Source organism: Plectrocnemia conspersa, unplaced genomic scaffold (assembly GCF_051122295.1).
Source record: "Plectrocnemia conspersa isolate PC_06_02 unplaced genomic scaffold, ASM5112229v1 ptg000010l, whole genome shotgun sequence".
In the NCBI taxonomy this organism is placed as follows: Eukaryota; Metazoa; Arthropoda; class Insecta; order Trichoptera; family Polycentropodidae; genus Plectrocnemia; species Plectrocnemia conspersa.
This window is the reverse complement of record NW_028277174.1, coordinates 22140634-22161939: the sequence shown is the minus strand read 5'-3', so window position 1 is coordinate 22161939 and position 21306 is coordinate 22140634. Positions and strand designations below refer to the sequence as shown.

Genomic DNA, 21306 nt, shown 5'->3' with positions numbered 1-21306 from the left:
AACAATCATACAATTGCTCGTTTTAGATGAAAAATTAAAATCTAGAGCTCAATGAAAAATCATTGAGCTCCAGAATTTAGACTATCTAATTCGCTGTGACTTAAAGATTTTTTTTCATCATGTCTTGATTTATGTGTGCTAAATTTGCATCATTGTGTCAAACTTATAATGGGTTTTATCTCTTTACTTTAAAAAAAAATAATGACAGAGCACTTTTATGCATAATTTAAGCAACTACTGAAATTAAATTCAATGTTATTAATTTATGTATATATTCTGTTTGATGTGACAGACATACATATATGTACATAGCTATATTATATTATTTGTCAAAGAATCTGAATACGTTTTATCCTTTCACCTAAAAAATAGTGCATATCATAATTGTGGCATTTTAAGCTAATGCTGTGCCTTTTTGTTGCATGCTTGATTTATTTTTTCATTAGTCAGCAATTTTTTTGTTGAATAAATATAATTAAAGGATTTTTAATAACTACATATGTATGTACGACTCAGCTTGATTTTAATTATTCATTATGATATTTATCTGTAAAAATAGAAAAACCTAATCTGTAATGATCATTTAGAAATATAATTATATATTATCATTAATTCTGATCTTCCTTGATGAACAATTATATCTTGTATTTATATACTTAATTTTTTTAACAGTAAATTATGTTTTTGCAATATCAAGTAAACTTTCACGATTTTATTTCATTGAGTCTTAGAATCTTATTTTAAAATGAATAGATGACTGTCGTTTGGCTAGTCGATAGGTGGAGGATATTTATGATAGTGATTTCGAATACGGAACAAATAGTGATTATGAAATTGGAATTGAAACTGAAACCAATTCCATCTATTTTGAATGGCCAACAAATTTATCAATTACCATTCACAGGAACATTGGGAATAAATTATATATTTTTTTTTTAAAAATGCTGAACTAACTGACTCTTGCTGGCTAGTGGATTTAGGTGCTTTTCACAAAAAGCTATTTTTTTAAGCTTTGAGTTGCAAGGAAAAAACAAACATGTAGCTAACATGCTTTGTAAACTCATTTAAAGCAAAACTGGTCTTGTGGATAGCATATCTGCAGATGAAGTCTCTCGTGCATTTCCCAAATATGAAGGAAATCGCAGGTAACAGTGAATTCATCTCCTTTAATTGCAGGTTACAGTGAATTAATCAAACTTTTTTATCAATCTTTTTACTTGGACAATTAGTGCATACATTGCAGAACTTGTTCAGGTAAAGGCATAGGAACTGGAGCTAGAAATTTTGCACCTTCATAATGATATTGTGCTAAAATCTTTAATATCAGATGAGGGCTTCTGAAATACAATGGACAGAAAAAAGTTTCCATTCTTAAAAAATAGCAGATAAAATAAAAACATTTTTCAGTTCCACATACCTTTGTAAATCACTGCTTTCAAAAATAAATAAATTAAAAACAAAATGGATCTTGACTCACCGATGAGCATTTTTATTATTGTTTACTAACAAGAATATCATCATACTCTCCTAATTATGAGGCACTGGTCAATGAACAGCAATGCCAAAGATCGTACTGACTTTAATATTGATATTATAATTTAATATAACGTTTACTTTGTATGTATGAGGCAAACACAATAATTTTATACTTAAAAAAAATGTGTAATATTTATATGTCAAACTATAAATTTGCATTGAAAAAAATATGGTGTCAGCCACCCTACCGATTTTTTGGGATTGTCCTCTAGTGTTCAAAAAGGTTGGAAGCCCCTGCTCTAGACAATGCCATACATGTCTGTCTTTTTAATGAGAGTCTCACAATGTGGAGGCTGCAGTCTTAGGAGGCCTCTCCGGAGATTGCCTAAAATAAGACACAACCAACTAAAGTCGAAAGCTTGGCGTCGGAGCCTTTTTGGGGGTATCTTCAGTGGGAACGGCGGCAAAGGACGGAATTGAATTTGAATTATGATATATTGTGACATTGTTATACTAAGAAGCTTTTATTGCAAGAGGAGCGGCATCAGACCAAGAAAAATAAATTATGTTGCTGTGTCTACTCATGTCAATGCCATAAAAACAAGTTGCCAGCGTGACTTAAAACTATTAATATTTCTGGCGCTTGGTAGAAAAAGAGAATTTTTTATAACACTCAGAAAGATGTGATAAGCTAACTATACATGGAAAAACAGTTTTATAGTGCTTCTAAGAATCGTTGATCAGTCAGTTGTCACTGATAAACTCATTTTTATTTTATGGACTTTGTCAGGAAATGGCCAGAAGTATGTAGCAATAAATACGACTACGTTGAGTGAGTACTGAAATTGGACCCAATGAACTAATTCATAGGCTCAAAAAATATGAATGGTGTTTTCATGTTTTGAGGACAAATGAGTGTGACTTTGCAGCTAAAATATGCGCCAGAAAATCTGATATCAGTTTATTTTATTGTCCGGCGATCGTTAACAAAAGGGTAGAAAAACAATATTATTTTGTGAAGGGTATAATGCATTCTTTTCATACAAAGAGTAGTTTTTTCCTGTACTATAGACTATAATCTCGGGACAAATGTGCTAATAGGTAGTCCGTGATACATTAATAATTATTATTATCGTAATTGTTTAGTCCCTAGATCTCTTTTCCATTGTTAGGCCTTACTTTTGAGATAGCTTTGTTTCTAGTCTCATCTCGTCTCCTCTGAATTAATTACGCAGGTGGTTGAACTCTAAATAAATCTATAAATTAAATGCTTTGAAAATATTTAATGGAGTTTGTGAAATGTCTTTTGTCCTTTTTACTTAAAAGTAAGTAAATGAAATTTGTCTGATATTGATTCAAGATGTTAGAAGTATTACCTCATAATTTATGTAGTGGAAAAGCTTTTGGTATACTGAAAAATACACAATTCACGAGTGTGTTTTTTATAGCAACGCGTTTTTACACATACATTTGAACAACAAAAAACTACCATATATTCACCTATTCATACGTAGCCTTAAAATTTGTTTGTATTATTCGAAGCTTATTTGTGCGAGCACTATAAACACGAGCATGAAGTATAAACATTGTTATACAGGAAAAGTCCCTTTGTACATTCACGCGAAGATATAAATACATTTTTTTGTGAACCAAACAATAACGACTCAGATTCAAAGCGAAAATGCATACATTGTCGGACAATAGTAAATCGCACAAACGCGCCATTGACGATAATTAACCGCCGAATACAATAATAACTAAAAAAAAATGTATTTCTGTGTTTTTGTGTTGACATCAAATTATGCTTTGATTACAATTTCACGTGCTGCGCCCGCAAAGTTCACACGTGAATATTTAATATCAAGTTTAATTTTGTATACGTCGAGGTCCATTTCGAAACGAATAACCCCATTCGGTATGAAATTATACAGAGTTCTAGTAGCTCAGTGGTCAGGGTCTGGTCTACCGTAAAATAAATCCCACACATTCGGTCTACCCCAAATTAAACTGAGACGCTCTAAATGGAAGAGATATCTTCTGAAGAAGATTTATTCCGGTAGTTAAATGTATGGTTTAAATTATTATTGTTCTTAATTGGTTCCCGGAGAGCGCGACTTGGAACGAGCAAAGTTACTCGTAGTTGTGCAAAACAACGGTGTAAATTCTTAAACGACTGGAATTTTCGATAAAGTTTAAAGTACGGCGTCGAAGTGACGCAACGAGATAATGTTATAAATGAGTAATGCTAATTTATGTTGGCTTGAAATTAAATATATGTGCACATACATATATACATATGCTTAGAGGACGCATTAGATATATTAAACAGGATTATGTTGTATAATCAATTATCAAATTCTGCCATGATTGAAATATCACGTGATACACTATCATAATGTTCAAGAAAATAATGTGCGTGCATCTGCATAATCATCCATGGCCGTAGAAAATATAAAATGGCAAAAATTGGGGAAGTGTCATGGAAAATACACGTTGAAAATGAAGTAATAATGAAAGATATTGACGAAAAATTAGAAGAGGTGAGAGTTTCACGGCAAAAAGAAACGAAATAGCATTACTAATAAGTCACAATGACAACATTTGTTATTCTACTAAAAAGTACATCCAATCCTTAACGCATGAACTGTAAAATATGTCAATATATGCATGACGAAGATTATCCTTCGAGTGGTTAATCCCTCGCCGCTCGACCCCGAGAGTCAGCTGAAATCTGACAAAACCTATGATCTCAAACTACAAACCTGCAATTAATATTTGTCGCTCGCTATCTCAGAATGAGACACCCAAGCTACAACAACTTGAACAAGGAGAATGTGGTTTTTCAGAAAAAATACAGAAGATTAATATCGTGATTAAAACATTTCAAGCTTAAAATTAAATTATACATAAAAAATATACTATTGCCATTTTTAAGTTTCACCGCGGCTGATATTTTTATGGGCCATTTCGAAATTTTCTAATATATGGGGGAGCACTTATTTATGCCATAAGTTATTTAAATATTATTTTAAGAAATAAAGTGCTTTTCAATCTTAATTTACACAAAAAAATATTACAAGGTTCTAAGGTTCATGTCACCTTTAAGTGCCTAATGCATTATGGCGATTTTTTTTATTATATAGGTGTCATCCGCGGTCAAAGTGTTAGATCATAAAATAGTGAGTCTCACTTTCTCATTTCTCTCTCTCTTTCTCTCCAGATTTTATGTACCATTCGGCTTAGTTCTACAACACTGGTTTGATTGCACTTGTTTTTTTCTTCAATAGTAATTTTGTCAAAAAATATACTTCATTCTGCACATTAGAGATTTTGACCTATGACACGTGTACATATATACAGGGAAATTTCTCTTTTTATATAAATTATATTCAATGTTTAATAGGTATTGGTAAATAAGAAGATAGGAACTTGCGATTTATGACACGCTACCATATTAAGTTTATGAGCTATTGAATGTTGTTGTTGGATTTTTTTATTCAAATTTCCTATGATATGTTTATATCAAACTATGATTTTCACCTGTGTTTGTCTTGAAGCACGGGAGCTTATTTTTTGCCACGAAGTTTTTTTTATTAAATATTAAATATGTTGCGCAAAAAAATGAGAAATGTTGTCAATGGTTGTGTTCGTAGACTGCAGGCGTCTCTAATGTGGGCTTGCTCTAGATTCTAGACGTCGAGCTGAACCAGCAGATGCAAAGAGAGAAGCAGCGGCTTCTGCGATCTTTGATGGTATGAAGTTGAGTCGGTATTTTATTGGTTGCAATTTAAGTTAGAGGGCTCTTGAAGTTCAGATGCCTTGAGTTTCGAGGTTGATGTTCAAGTGTGAATGCCAGCAATGTCTTTAGTAGAAAGTCTTCAGGCTTGCTCACGTTCCCGTATTTATATCTATAGCGTAATTTATAAAAGATTTTGTTGTCCGCCCATTTTCTGTGGGACGACCTATTACCGAATGGTGGTGATTAAAAACTGTTGCGCGAATTATTTTTTGTCGAAGTGACGAATATTTTAATCCTTTCAGATTTATATCATGTACCTTTTGACTTACGCTGTTTATCATTTCTCACGTTGGTGTCCTATTTTAACGAAAAATCCCATTTTTTCTTTGACTTTGACTTTTTTCTTTAAAACGTTATATCACAATCCGAACTGACCTTTTTATGACCAAATAGCATAATTTAATCCCTTAAATTGTGAATATAATAGTGGTTTAATTTATGAACCTGATATTAGATGTTATTTATTTGCTCCTAAATATTTAAACCCTTTTCAGTTTTTTTAACTGTTGTTCTTCTTAAAGAACTACAGTTAAAACATATTTAAAACCATCGCTTCAGATGTTTCTATTGTATCTGATTCGGCAACATACTTCATACTGAAGCATATTTTAAAATTGGCATTTAATGATGTGAAAAACGATTTTTCAACCCTTTATTTGCCGAAATTTGCTATACTAGATTTTGCCATTCTGACCGAATCTGATGTGATTATTGGTGAAATAGTCGGATACTCTTTTAATAGGTTGTAGGATATTTTCTTGAAAAAAAATATTTTTAAAGAAAATACTATTGTTTTTTCTACCCTCTGGTTACTGATCGCCGGAGAGATGCGGTGAAAGACGTAAGGGAGATGACACGGAGACGTCATAAAGTCACAGCAATATATTTAAACCAAAATATTGCATCGATACTACAAACATTCCAGCTACTCCATAGATATCACAGCCGACAATAATACAACTCGAAATGCCAGCGAAGATTTTCTGACTTCCAAGATCTGCCATTTCAACTCCACCGTCTGATTGCATTGCAACGAAAAATATAAATGCTGCTAATGTGAGATATTAAAATATTTAATAGTTCTCAACACTAAAGGCATTATCTCGTTACTCTGAATTATTGTATTAAATGTATCTTATGATAATTTCATCTCCAACATTAAATTCATAAAAAGTGTAGCAAGCGTATTTAATTGCTAATTCAATTTTTATCTTTAATATTTTTGTAGAACTTTTGTGAAAAGGAAAAGTTATATTATTAAAAAAAAATATAATGCAAAAGTTTCAGACGAAAGGCATATTTTTATCTTTTCTTAATTAGTTTAATTAAGTTTAGCAACCCTAGACTTAGTACGCCACATCCGCTTCATATTTATAAAACTTTGTAGGAAAGCTATTCTCTCCCTCGATCCTCTTCTGAGAACACCAATGCATCTCACTTTTCCAGTCGTTTTTTATGTAACCTTAAAACACCTTGCAAACTTTATACACGAACATCTATTTATAGAACGCACACCTTCCGAGAATCGCCACCTACGTGATACCAATATATTTTTAAACAAAACTTTTGGGTTTGTTTACCCGATACAGCTATAAAATTTATATTTTTTGCAAAAAAACTTGGGTTTCCGCATCAAATTCTCTGGAAAGCTCCCAGATAAGCGTCTCGACACCATTCCAAATCCCGTTTATATCGTCGCATTTGCATTGGAGTTTCTGGGAGCCTGGCGCTGGCACTTCGTTTCTTTACGGCGTATTCTGTCAACGTTTTACGATCGCGAGAGTCTAGGAATACACAGAACAGCAATAAAAAACCGGGACGAGGGATAAGAAACGACAAGATGACGTCAACGGGAACTTGTTAAACCACCGTCGCAAAAACTTAACCCGACTCTGGGTTAACTGCTCGGTTAACGCTAATGACCGACCGTGTTGCTGTGTAAGAGGTGCTCGAACGATTTCATAATATGAATAATTAACGGCGGCCTCTCTGTTTTCAATGGTGACAATTCGGAAAGGGTTACAATTACTGTTAAATTGCGAGAATGCGTTAATTATATGGCGTAGTTTGAAGTACTTTATCTGCTCTAAGGCAAATTATATTATTCGTCTTTGATAACTTTAATATAATATCATTATATAGTTTTTAATTCAAGGTGTGATCGTATTTCGTTGTTTATATTATTGACAGAATTCAGTAAACCACTGAGCTTAGGAAAATGAGACGTATCGACCATTTTCTCTTTCTCATCTCTCCGATTCAACGTTTTGACATCCGATGTTGAAAAATCTAGAAAATCTAAGAGCTTTAAAATAAATTTCAAAGCAGAAAAATCTGCGTCGATTGAGATAAAATCTAGACTACTCCAAATATGACTCATATAGGAGGTTCACCGTTGTCAAGAGACACGAGAGAGAAAAAAGAGTCGATTCGCAAGTTCCCCTATCTCCCAAAGCTAAATGCTTTGTTGAATTTTCTAAAAAAGCAAAACAATGAGATACAATCACACGTTAATTAAAAAAGCAATATGTAAATATGCATATACATTATATTATTTAATTTAGGTTGTCAAAGACGTATAATACGTATAAAAATCGTGTTCTTTCTGCATACTTTTGCAAGAAGTTTATTATACAGTTTATTGCATACAAAATAAATTGTACCAAATTAAATTTATAATTCATATCTAATATATCAGTGACATCGGCGGTGACGAATGAGGAAAAGTCGTAGAGCATTGCAGTTGTGAAAATTAACTCTCTCTGGTGTCTGGTTTCTCGTATGTCTAATTGGCTTAGAGTCATAACCGTACTTAAGTCGTGAGTCGCTTTACGAGTGATTGGTGATGTGGCAAAGTGTCACATTATATGTACTAATGAGAGAGAAGGGCAATTTAGGATAAATTTTGTGATCGATCCGAATTTGTGCATTTATGGGAGACCGCCCGTTAATTACAAATGATTACTTACAACAAGGCATTCTGATTTCGAGAAATGTGAATTCTTGACTTAACTTCTCAAATTTCAGTTCAATGACATCAATGTCTGGTTTCTTCGATTATTTAAAATATCTTTAATTTCTAGCTTATCTCAGAATTGATATGTTTCAATTTTTTTAACAAAAAATTTAAGGCTCCTTCGGGTTTCAATAATAATTGTGAGACAATTGTCAATAACAGCTGTTGCTACTTTACAAAAACAATACAAAAAAATCTTTTTGGATTATCGAAAAAGAAAAATTTTGTATTCTGCCGATTCCCAAGCGTAATATATTATTTTTAGAGCGCGTTCTTGGACCACCAATGCAAAGATAAATCCGCCGGCCGGTTAGAGTAATAGAAAATTGCAAAAATATTGTCATTCAAATACCTTTGATCTTACGAGAAAGTATGCATATTTAAAAACATTCGGAAAAGTGTGTCTTCTTTTATTACTTAACCAAAAATAAGACGACTTCGAGTGTTAAAAATTTGTAAACAATTCCCAGACCCCTATTAAGACATTCAAAGAAATATGCATATTTGACATGAACCCCCCTATTCTTATGCAGCGTTATAAAAAGGGCAGTGATTGTAAACATTTAAAAAATATTCGTATAAATTCTATTTTATATAATAAAAATGAGAATTCTCAATAAAAAAAGTAGGCAATGACTGCATTAAATACCTGTGCTGAAGTTACAATTTTGCAAAAATATATTTGCCCCCCCCCCATCATGAATCATCACATGAATTTGGCCATAAAAATGCATGTCATTTAATGCAATTTTATGAATTTTAATGATTAACGAACGAACTATTAAAAAACATGGAAAAGGCTGAATCCCTGACTCTAAACCAGAAAAATCTAAAAAGTCTTGGACCTTTCCCGAAAAATTTTTTAAAATTACATATTTTAGTGAAATTATATTGTAATACATTTTCATCAGTAAATATATATTCTTACTAGGGAAAACATAATTTATATGGCTGGTGCTAGTAAAATTATAAAATTTTAACTTTTTAGTATGTAGTAATATATATATATATTTACATGCGATGTAAAAATATTAGAGTGAATGTGTATTTTTAAGTAAAGTTATATTTTCACTAGTTAAGTCCAAATACATTTTCACCTCTTTATATTTCTACTAGTGAAATTATATGCTGCTTTAAAGTGGGTATCGTATGTTAGATTGGTTATTATTAAAAGTTTGATTCAATGCTTTTGGTTATTATCAAAATTTTGATACAATGTTTAAATTATTTGGTTATTATTAAAAGTTTGATTCAATGATTACACATTTTTTAAATTCTGTGTATTGCATTAGAACAATAAGAAGCTGCTTCTTAAAATATGTCAAGGTGGCGAGTGTCACTGTTTTAAAAAAAGTTATTGAATTTAAATAAGGATGGATAATTATAAGTAATTATTATCCATTCGAAAATTTAAAATTAGGTTTTCAATGCTTTTCCTAATCTTATGATTAAATAGCGATACTAAATAAAATAAATCTATGTTGTGATTTATACAACGTACTTTAAATAGGTAGTATTAATACCATATACGAATAATATTATCCATAAAATATTTTATTTTAGAAAGAAATCAATTTAATTTTTTTAAAAAGGCTTAAAATTATCTAAATGGATTTGTTAAGAAATTATTTTTTAAATTTAAACATTCAATACTTACTGATAGCATAATCTTCAGCTAAACAGTTCTAAAGTCTTCTTGACATTGTTCATAAAGTTTATCAACCTTTAAATATATCATGACTATTTTATTTTTTTTTAATATATTTATCATTAACATCATATAGTATTTTACTTATTTTTTTATTTTCTCAACATAATCTGTAACGCCGTTGCCATTTTTTGAATTGTTAGTCAGTTCAAAAGCTTCATTTTAGTCATCAATAATTCGATTGGTGATTTGTAATTCCCGACCGTCAAGTGCTTCATGTTCAAGTGTAGGTACTGTGGCTGTTGTTAATTTTCAGTGATTGGCGGTGGGACCGAGAGACATTTTTTATAATAATTTTTCGTAGAGATTTATACGAAGCAAATTCAGAGTCAATCGCATTAGGATTTAATAGCATTAGATAATTGATTTTGAAGCCATTTAACAACCGTGAGATAATTACTAAAGATAATTAAAAAATAATTATCTGATGCGAGGTCATTAGTGTTTAATAAACAAGTAGTTAAATTTATGCAGAATCTTCTTAGTGATAATGGAAAATAATGGCTTTTGAAAGTATGTGTGGCTATTGTGCAATTTTGGGTGCTCTGCTGATTTATTATGTAAGCTAGACACGCCATTGTCGTTTCGTTCTCCCCAGATCAATAACAAAATCAATTTTCTTATGTATTTTAGTATCAGTTTCTTTTATAGCACAGATGACACGAACTTTGTTATTTTAAACACACACCCTCAAAATACTAAACATTAATGGCCTAGTCAATTTTTCAATGTGACGCGTTAACCGTGTAAAAGTATTATTTAATCTAACTAATCGTTACACAAAAATATAAAATAAATTTAAGCTTGAGTTTGATTGAGTGCATTGTCACATGTGATGGAATTAATACAGTTTGAATATATGTTACATACATATTGATGGCTTAAAGTGTAAAATTGCTAACTCAACTTGAAAATAGGAAAATAATACAATATCCCTATTTTCTTGATATTCAATTTTGTAGACAGCAACTTTTTGAGCATGTGTGTTTCGATTAAAAAGTCATTTTCACACAAAATGCATCGATATTTTTAAATAGTAAATATCTCTCAATTATTCTTAGAAATGTGTAGTAATTTTTGGACTGATCTGACATTTTATAAAAAAGATCAAGATAACATATATCAATCACATTAAATTCGTTTTCAACTTGACTTATTACTTAATCTACGAAGCTTTAAATCTACGAGATAAAAATCATTAATATTAAACTAAATTTAAAGAATTATTGGCATACCCTTGTCACCAGTTTCGATAAGTTATAAGCATATATAGAATATGCGACTATCGATCTCGTGTTTGAGTGATACCTACAAGCGTGTACAAATTTTAATTTGCCGCCACTTGTCAGCGATAAAGCCGTTCTAGGTAATATGTTTGTGGTTGCTTTTTAGTTGTCAATATGACGAATGGAAATTGACCGTGTGGAGCTTTAGAGAGCATATTGTAAAAAGTAGGGGTTGTCATTCAAGTGCACAGGATAATGGCTTTATGATGATGTTTCAACTGGCAATTTCCTCGATACGCTTTTACAGTCAACAAATACACTATCCAATTTCGTTTGATTATAACATTGCATAAATGTTACATAATAAAAATCGATTCAACTATAAAATTTGACAATCATCGATTCGCATTAAATAATACATGGCGTAATTTTAACTGTCGCAATAAAACATTCAATAAATAAATCAGAACCGTTCCAATTTCGCTTATATACTGATTTCGTAATAAACGTGAATTGGAACTCGTGAATTACGTTCAGAATAATTAGCTTGGTATAATATGCATTACATTTTCTGATCATTTATTGATACCTAGTTATGCGAAACTGGGGCTAATTATATTTTATGTACATTGCTATAAAGAGCTATAGATAATGCATTAAATTAATAACTAGCTGTTTCACCCAGCAATGCTTTTTAAGCAACAATTTATTAAAATGTTTGTATTATGGAAATCATGACACATTGGTGAAACTTGTCAAATCATATTGGTCAGATTTGTAATAAAAAAATAAAAATTATAGTCGAAGGCTTATTTAAGAGCAGTGTATATGCATCTCGCATTAATAACTTTTGTCACTATGAGGTTATTAACAACAAAACGGGAGAGACAAAAATCATGCTGTTGATTTAACAAAAATACTCAATAGTAGTTGAAGACGTTTATATGGATAATTATTTTGAATAATTTAGCACTATGACTAGCGTATAGTTATTGCTGCAAAATTTGTCTTTTTATGAATAGGGTTAATTTTTAATCATACCACATTCAATTAATTTAAAATCGCGCTTAGTATTATAGTAATAAAAATTGTTTTAATTGAGATTTTAATAATATATATATTAATTTATAGCGTTAAAAGACCCAGTAAATAAACTTATAATTAATTAAATATGTATCAAAAATTGTATACAAAAATCTTTTAATATTTGTTGTTCATTAATATTTTATCATCAATCATAAGCATATTAAAAAGCTGTCTGCATGTGTCAATATATACATAACATTTATCTGTGTATAAAACTGGTCGGACTCTGCTTAAAATGATATACATATTTAATACATGCTTTTTCGTGTAACCGGAAATTAACATCAACTCTGTTAATCATGTCACGATTTTCTGGTCACTTCACGCGTTTCCCTATTGTGTGTACAAACATGAAAATTGGGTTATAAATGTTGAACCATATTCGCGTTAATTTACTGTCGCTGTCAAAAAAAAGATAAAGTGGCGTTTATTAAAATTGGATGCAGTGCGTGATTGCGATTTGAAGCCTGAAAAAAAAACATTATAATTTGACATAAAGGGCGTGCCGAAATATCCCATTTGTTTCATCGCGTGAGCGAATGCGAAATAAGAAATCCTGAATGTATGTATTGTATATATATATATATATAGAAATGTAAAGCTTGAATATTTCGGCACCGCGAAAAAACTATCCCAAATCGGGTTAGAAAGCGACTGAAAAGTGGCCTTTGGGTACCATCGTTTGCTTTAGATTTTTTTTAACAAATACAAAATGAAAAATCCCAAAACGCTCGAGCTTTCCTGGAAGCTTAATTACCGAAAGCAATTTGGCGCGGTCGTGCATTTTTTCTGCGTATTTTTCCAACCCCTTTCGAAGTTTCCCATTGACGTGAAAAACGGAAAACGACTTGTCGGATATGATGGATGGCGCAATCTGAGAAGGAGAATCGTTTAAATGCAAATCTCTCGAAGTGGTTTGATTTCCTAGCGAAATGTCACAAAGTTGAAGTGCGGCCAAATGTCAAACGGTCGCGTGCTTCGCCTTGTATGTATGTATGTTCATATATATTTTGATAATACTCCTCCGTTGTCAAGCTATAATAAGTTCATTATATTGTATAAACATGGCATGCCATGCATGTACAAGGTAGTACAAAATAAAATCTGTTTTATTAATAATTAAAATATTAACAGTATATTATTGCTTGAAAAAAGCGCTCATTTCAAAATGCGCTTCAACCAAGTAAACATAATCAACAACCAATCAACAATAAGTGAGATATTGGGTTTGTGGATCAGTGACTATTTTATTAATTATAAATTAGAATTGCAGTTTACGATCAATATATGTCACTTTGCATAACATTGTTTTATTATTAATAATTTATTCACGAGATAAGTAATATCTTTATTTGACCTTCCAGGCATAATAATTATATAATACATACTCAAATTGAATAATAGGTTTTTATAAAAAATAAAATTAGATGAGCACTATACGTATTGAATTAACAAAAAACTTCTATATGTCAAAGTCACTATTCTTAAACGTGGAGCAAGGTATATATTACTATATATTTATTAGTATGGGAGGCTTTTATAAATATGTTATATATTAATATATTTTCTATATAATTTATTTGAATAGTATTTTTAATATGTATGCTTTGTTTTAATTGCAACTTTTTGGCATGCTATCAAATAATTACTTATATATGGACGAAGACAATTTTCTTCGCTATTAAAATAAACCACAAATGTCTGGTAAATATGTAGATTAATACAAAACTCTCAAAGAATTGTTTATTACAAATTATAAAAATATATATTATATTATAAATTAAAATGAGTGCAAATAAATTTGATACGGAATTAAATCAGAGTATAAGAAAAAATACTTAACTAAAAATAAAAAAATTAGCAAAATGCATATTAAAACGTTATCCTGACATAGCTGATTATTTAAAGGCAAAGGTCTTTAGTTTTTAAATTTCGCTGGTCTGAAGTTCGGTCCAGGATCTGATGCTTTGAACTACGAAGTGAATGTTTAAGTGTACTTGTGTGTCGGATAAAATGTCTAAAAAAAAGTCCTTTGATGAAATGTTCGGGGAAAGTGATGAAAGGATGTGATTCAAGGCTACCTGCGTTCTCCATAGCATCCTCTTGGGGAGATTTTGATGTCCGCCCCTTTTTGGTGAGATGATCTAATATCGGAGGTGACAATCTTTTTAATCATTTCTGATTTTTAACGTGTACTTTGTGACTTACGCTGTTAAAATATTTCTCACGGTGGTGTCCCATTTTACCGAAAAAAAAAACATTTTTTTCTTAGACGGGTAAAATGTTTTGTCACAAACTGAATTGGCCTCTTTCATGATTTAATAGCATACGTCAATCCTGTCAATCGTTAATAAAAGACCAGTTCAATTGATAAATCCGACAAAATAAAAATTGCAAAATGCTCCTTAACAATAAAAATTGCATTCAATTTATTTGGCAATTTAATTAATATACTTTAAAATTGGTATATAGATATATAAACATTCTATTACAACACTGCATAGACTGAAATTTCTATTACAAAACTGCATAGACTGCAAAATTCCACCATGAAAACTAAAAAGTTGTCTACAAAATTTTAGGGCGTTGACCTCAAAAATCTTTCAAAAGTTATGAAAATTTGCTTAAGCTTCTACTTTGTGTATATTAAAGCAAAAAATGTTATTTGGTAACGTAAAAACTATATTTAATTTTTTTTTCTAATATTAAATAAAATAAAAATAAAATAAATAAATAATAAAAAACAAGTTTAAAAAAAATAATCATTGTATAACATTTTTTTTAATTTTCAAGTAATTGCAATTAAATGTTCATATGTATTTTTGCTAGCCAGTCTGATGCGCCACCTTGTTTAAAATGGTGACCATTAAAAAATAGCTTATAACAAATTAAGTGTTAAAAATATCTACATCTTATGTAAGAAAATATTTGGAAATTCATAAATTTTCTAATTGCCTATTTGAATATGTTAGATAGCTTGGTCTGTCATCTTGTTTCGATATTATGACTATTCAAAAAAAAAATGATGACTCTGATAAAAAAATGTTGTAGAAAAAAAAATATATAATAAAATACACATTTTATACAAATATAGAGCTGATTCTTTAGGCTTTCACCGGTAGAATTTTTTATGCAAATTTAAATCACTTAAAAAGTTACATTGAAGCCTTAAAAAATAAACCTTTTAATCTAAATTAAGTTGATGTTTTATTACTTTTTTATCATTAGTGAAAACAGATCTAAAACAAATTTTGTTAACCAGATATATGTAAGCTCAAAAGAGTAAATAAAACTTATTAGGATGATAATTTATACCACTGTATTAAATGTAAAATAATTATGTGTAAATGTAAATGAAATACAAAAGCTTTCTCTTCAGTTTTCATTCGTTTTCTACTATATCGTGATCATGATTTGTATGTATCATATTCACTAAGTCGTTTATTATGATAGAATATTTTGACAGCATGGCGTGATAAATATTTTTTTTAATAATATTGGTCTGTTCGATTTATGCAAATCAATAATATTATACTTGCGCTTTGACCTTTATTTAATTCAAAGGTCCTTCACTTGCATTAATAATAAATTTAAATGTCTTTCATATAAACGTCACTCATTATCGCTGTTATTGTTGTCCAGAGTATTGTTTTAATAACTGCTTATACTGCTAACTAAGCTTGTTAGCAATATAGCGAAGATTTGATTTTTATATGTATATTCGCTAAACCAAAATAAATAATTTAGCTCGTGAATCAAATATGATAATATGAGATAATAGATAACAAACTAATGGGTTTTATAATCACATATAGCAATTGAGCTAAATTAATATATTAAACGCAACGACAGATTTGTTTTATGCTTTCCAATGATTGATTCTCCGGGAAAAGGTACCTCAGATGTTTCTTGCTTCGAGTCCATGTATCTTAATACGAAACATATTACCTTCAATATAAAGAGAAATAATGCTGGAGAAACATATTTCGGCAGCTGTCAATTCGCGTTTCGTAAAAAAGTCCCGCAGGAACACTGCCGGGAGAGTATGAAATATAAATATAGATTTTATTGGACGAATTGAAGAACACGAGAATTTATGGCTCGTCTTCTTATTTTTGTAATATATACTCGGGGAAACATTTATATCGTTTCGACGTATTTTCCTTTTCGCACGTGAAGCAGAACACTCTTTAGAGCCTATTTTTCGTTGGCGTATTTATTTCGAGAAAAAGCAATTTAGCCTGTTTTTCTTATCATTTTTATTTATTTTACATTGAATTTCACGTACGCTGGAAATGTACGTAGATAATTATAATTGTACTCTATTCTGTGAGATTTGATCTGGAAATTGCGTCTATATATAATATATTATTTATTAATCTTTCCTAGAATTTATTCTGTTATTATCAAACATATAAATATATTTTTATTTTAACACATGCTATGTGAAAAATAATTTTAATTAGTGATCATAAATAACAAATTGAATTGTAGAAGAGTTAATAATTTATATAATATTTATGTTATTAAAATTCTTAACAAGTTTATCGGAGTCGTAAATACGATTTTCTCCCTCGTAGGAATTACAACGTGATACGTGAGAAAATTTATTTACAGTCTGTAATGCACACAAATAATATCACGTAGTAAGTTTGTTAAGCTAGTTAAGTATTATGATACAACAAATATGGATATAGTTAGTTACTTGATAATTTATGTTTAAATGCTTTCACTGTTTTACTTCTATATTGAAAAAATCATTGAAGAACTCCATATTTACTCAAAAAACATTTTTTAATTATTGGGTCAGTGAAATTATTTTATACAGTAGCATAAAAAAACTGCTTTTCTTAATTTTTAAACGCATAATAATTAAATTCCTTCAAAATTTAATTCACTGTAAAAAATGTGTTGTATACAAAAAAATAAAGACAACGTCCCAACTATTTCGAAAAATTACTTCTCATTCATCAGTAAAGGTCCCTAGGAAAACAATGATTCCGGACCTCATGACAAAAATTGCATTTTATATATTTTTTACATCGTAATATATTTTTTTGGATAAATAATAATAAATATGAGCTAACCCTTTCTATGCTACTAATAAATATAAAATTAGCCACCGCTGCGACATATTTTCTGAAATCATATTTAATGCGAAATATTTTATTTAAGCATTAATAATTATTGAAAAAGTATTTATCTGATAATTACGTTTGTTTTATTTACTGCTCAGTGTTGTCATATGGTGAATTTTCAGTCCAGGTCAAAAGCAATAAAATCATGCCATCGCAGAGAAGACGCTCGGTTATTATCGTCAATGTACTCAAAATTACTGCTTATTTAAATGAACTATCTTCAAGATGAAAATCATTTAATGAATTGAATGTTTCAAACTGCGTCTGAGATTGGGAACAGTAGCTAAAAATATTTTAAAACACTGTATGAACAAAGCCACGTAAATAGAAAAAAATATTCAGTTTTAATTGGTATTTTATAACATGACTGAGAGTAGATGTGTGTAGATCGTTTTTGTTACCGTTATAAAAAAGTACCAAAACTTATGCACAATCAAATTATTTTGACGAATGTTTCAATTAAACGTTGTTTTGTATATAACATTATATTACGTAAATTTTTACTAAAAAATAGAATAGGAAAAAGTTCTTAAGTGCGATATATTAACATAGTATTTTTTGCTTGTTTCAGCGGACAGCAGCTTTGTGCTGGCAAACGCCCAGATCGTGGATTTCCCCATTGTTTATTGCAACGAAGCCTTCTGCAAGATCAGCGGCTACAACAGGGCTGAAGTCATGCAGAAGTCATGCAGGTATATCGTAAAAAAGGATCATCAAAATTAATAAAGATGTCACTTTGAATTAAATTAACTCTAAATTGCTTAATTTCCAGCAGACGTATATAATATAACAGTATTAATTAAACATCGCAAACGGAAACGTGTTTCAATTTCCGCTCGTGTCGTTCACAATAATAATTTTGCATGTAATCCAAATTACGCAAAACAGAACAACTTTATTGTGTGATGTTACTTATTCGAAGATTTATAATAGAATGACAATTTGGGACTTTTGTTACTTCTCAAAGTAAACACAATACAGCGTCATTATAAATTATTACACATTAAATTTGTCAAAGTTTCTTTTTACAATCTGAATATTGTTCTTTCGTTCATTCTATCCTCAAAAGATATTTTCCTGGGATTTTCTCTCGGGAATTGACCGCTTCTGTGTTTGTGTGTAGTACTATGTTTGATGTACTCTAAATTGCTTTTCTTCTGAATTTTTACAACAATTTAAGCTACGTTTGTTTGCCAACTTGTACTTGTGTTGTTCGTTATGAGTTGTGGAGTACAATTTAAATTTTTTTATTAATATTTATGTTTCTGTATATTTTATTTACATATTGTATACAAACTAGAAAAAAATATTTTAATTGATATTTATTCAGCGAAATCTATTATATATTTACTGATCATTATACTTTTGGCCTAATTTAACGTAATTCCGGAACTACAGCATTCATCTATAAAATAAATTGTGTCATGGTATATGCATCGTATATTAGGAAAATTTTCGTTAGAGCTTTATGCTATGACTTTTACTCAAGTTTAATACAAACATGTCTATTTTGAGCTTAAACGTATCATTTTCTAGATGATATCAGTTTGGTTATTGAATTACATAAGATCTCATCAAAATCTTTGAAGTGAGCAATATAATAATTCGTTTATATTTATATAAATTGTGGAAGCTGGGTAAATGTGTATCACGAACATTGACAGATGAGAATACGTACTTCTCTTCTTTCACGCTATACAAACGCAAAATTTTTAACGCTTACTTAATTATGATGAAAAATGGATTCTTTATTGTAGTAACAAGCAAAAAATCATTCTTTGTCATAAAATTCTCGAGTATCATATACATTATAGACGATTCATCTCTAGAAGATAAATTTAAAAAATCATTAATTACAGTCTGAATTAAAAATAAAAAAATACTTGATAATAACTATTTCCTTATTCAGAAAACATATAAAAAGATAAGAGATTTTCTTTCATTATAATTAAGGTACATATATCTACGTACTTAAGAACGCGCTTAAAGCAATATATAATATGTTGAAGCATTAGAGGTTGATACTTAAAAAGTAGGAATAGCGTAGTTCTTACGATCTTACTGTTAATCCAGAGGCCACGGGTTCAAGCAGCATACTCGAGTCATTCATAATTATTTTTAGCTATAGTTTGTATAGGGTAATATTGGTTACTGCTTTAGAAGTTAAAATTTACTCATAGTTAAAATCACATCATCATGAACACTCACAAAATGCATATTTGATACTTTGATATTGGGTTACATATTAGATATAATCATAGGGTAAATTTTCCAGTTAAGGCAGGAAAACAAAGAGAAACAGAAGCCTGTCTACTAAGGGTGGTTTGCTCATCTCCTCCGTGTCAACAACAATGGCTGATCGTCGTAATTGAACGCCTTACGCCACAATGAATAATTACATTGTTGAGTGTAATTTCGCGATCGGTGCCAGTTAAACCTGATACTGTTTACTCGACGCTAATTAAAAACTGCGGACTAAACTATATTTAGCCAGCTCAGAGGAAATTGTTTACGTAATGTGAAAAACATACAACCTTCTGGTTTTATTTAACGAATAAATTTAACCCGATTTGGCCCTCCAAATTAGACTTTGAACGATTGTTTCAAAACTGGTGTTATCATATCCATCAATAGACACTGTTGTTGTTTAATAATAATTTGATTAATTTATATACATATATTTTCACTAACGTGATTGAATGATTGATATGCGTAAGTAAAATTATTTCCGCACAATTGTATTTTACCTATTGATTGTGTTTTACATGCCATATCAATTAACCTCTATAACCATTTAAAATTCTCATGAATATTTCATGTTTAATAAATAATAAATTTCAGCAACGTATTGTCATCGTAAAAAGCGCCTTTTGATCGTTAAACAAGATAATAATAATTCCGAATGAATTTTTCCGTGGAAAATCCTGAAAAGCAAACCCTCAATCCAATTCTCGGAAATCGTTTTTGTTTATTTTTGTGCGCGGTTTAATTATGCAAAACAAAGTATTAATATTATGTTCGCCTTTTCGCCGATTCTGGTTATCTGAATTATAAAAACCATTTTTTGGCGTAATATTAAATTTATCACAGTCATTATTTCATTATATGGCACGTAAATGTTCACTTAGTGTAAGTGTATGCTAATATAATAAATAATCGAATACGTGCAGTGTTAATTAACTCTTGTCAATATTTTTGGATTAAGTTTACATTAACTCTATAAATGGACTATAAACTGTGCGATTTATTTTAATTAATTAAAATAAAAAATAGTAAGCTCTTCTGTGTTTTGCATAAATTTAAATTTACTAGAGATGTCATTTCATTAATGTATCAGCGAATTAACAATTAATGCCATTGCTTTTACGGCATATAATGTTAGTTACGTATTTGATCAATATCAGACTTATCTATTTTGTTATGGGTTCTGTTAAAATGTAGAGACAATTAAAATATATACGTTTCATCAAATACAGATGTGTGCTAATATAATTATATCAAACTCAGACATATAGAAATAACCATACATTGATTACTTTATCGTTGTTTCCATGACGCATCTGGTTGTTATTTCAATCGTTTTCTATTTTAGTTATAGCAAAATAAAGTACAGTAAAGTTAATTTCATTGAGTGAGTTTCAAATTTAAATTATTTTAAAATCAGATTATTTATTAAATTAATTTAATACACGCCATACTGCGACTTTGACTTATTTCAGGATTTCCGACTCAGGAACACTAAACCTAAAAAAAATATGGAACACCTTATTTCATTTTGTAGGGTGGGTAATAATACATAATTAAAACTAAATAAAACAAGGAAAAATAAATTATTTATATAATATTTATTAAAAACA

At 29.9% G+C, this 21306-nt stretch overlaps 1 protein-coding gene across 4 annotated transcripts in view; it reads left to right on the top strand.

Moving 5' to 3' along the window:
- Nucleotides 1-21306, top strand: part of eag (potassium voltage-gated channel protein ether a go-go) — a 142367-nt gene that overhangs the window by 84843 nt on the left and 36218 nt on the right. For all 4 annotated transcript variants that reach the window (XM_088195965.1, XM_088195967.1, XM_088195966.1 and 1 more), the window contains exon 4: nt 18021-18141. In XM_088195965.1, the coding sequence (XP_088052091.1) occupies nt 18021-18141 (121 nt within the window). The remainder of the gene's footprint in view (nt 1-18020; nt 18142-21306) is intronic.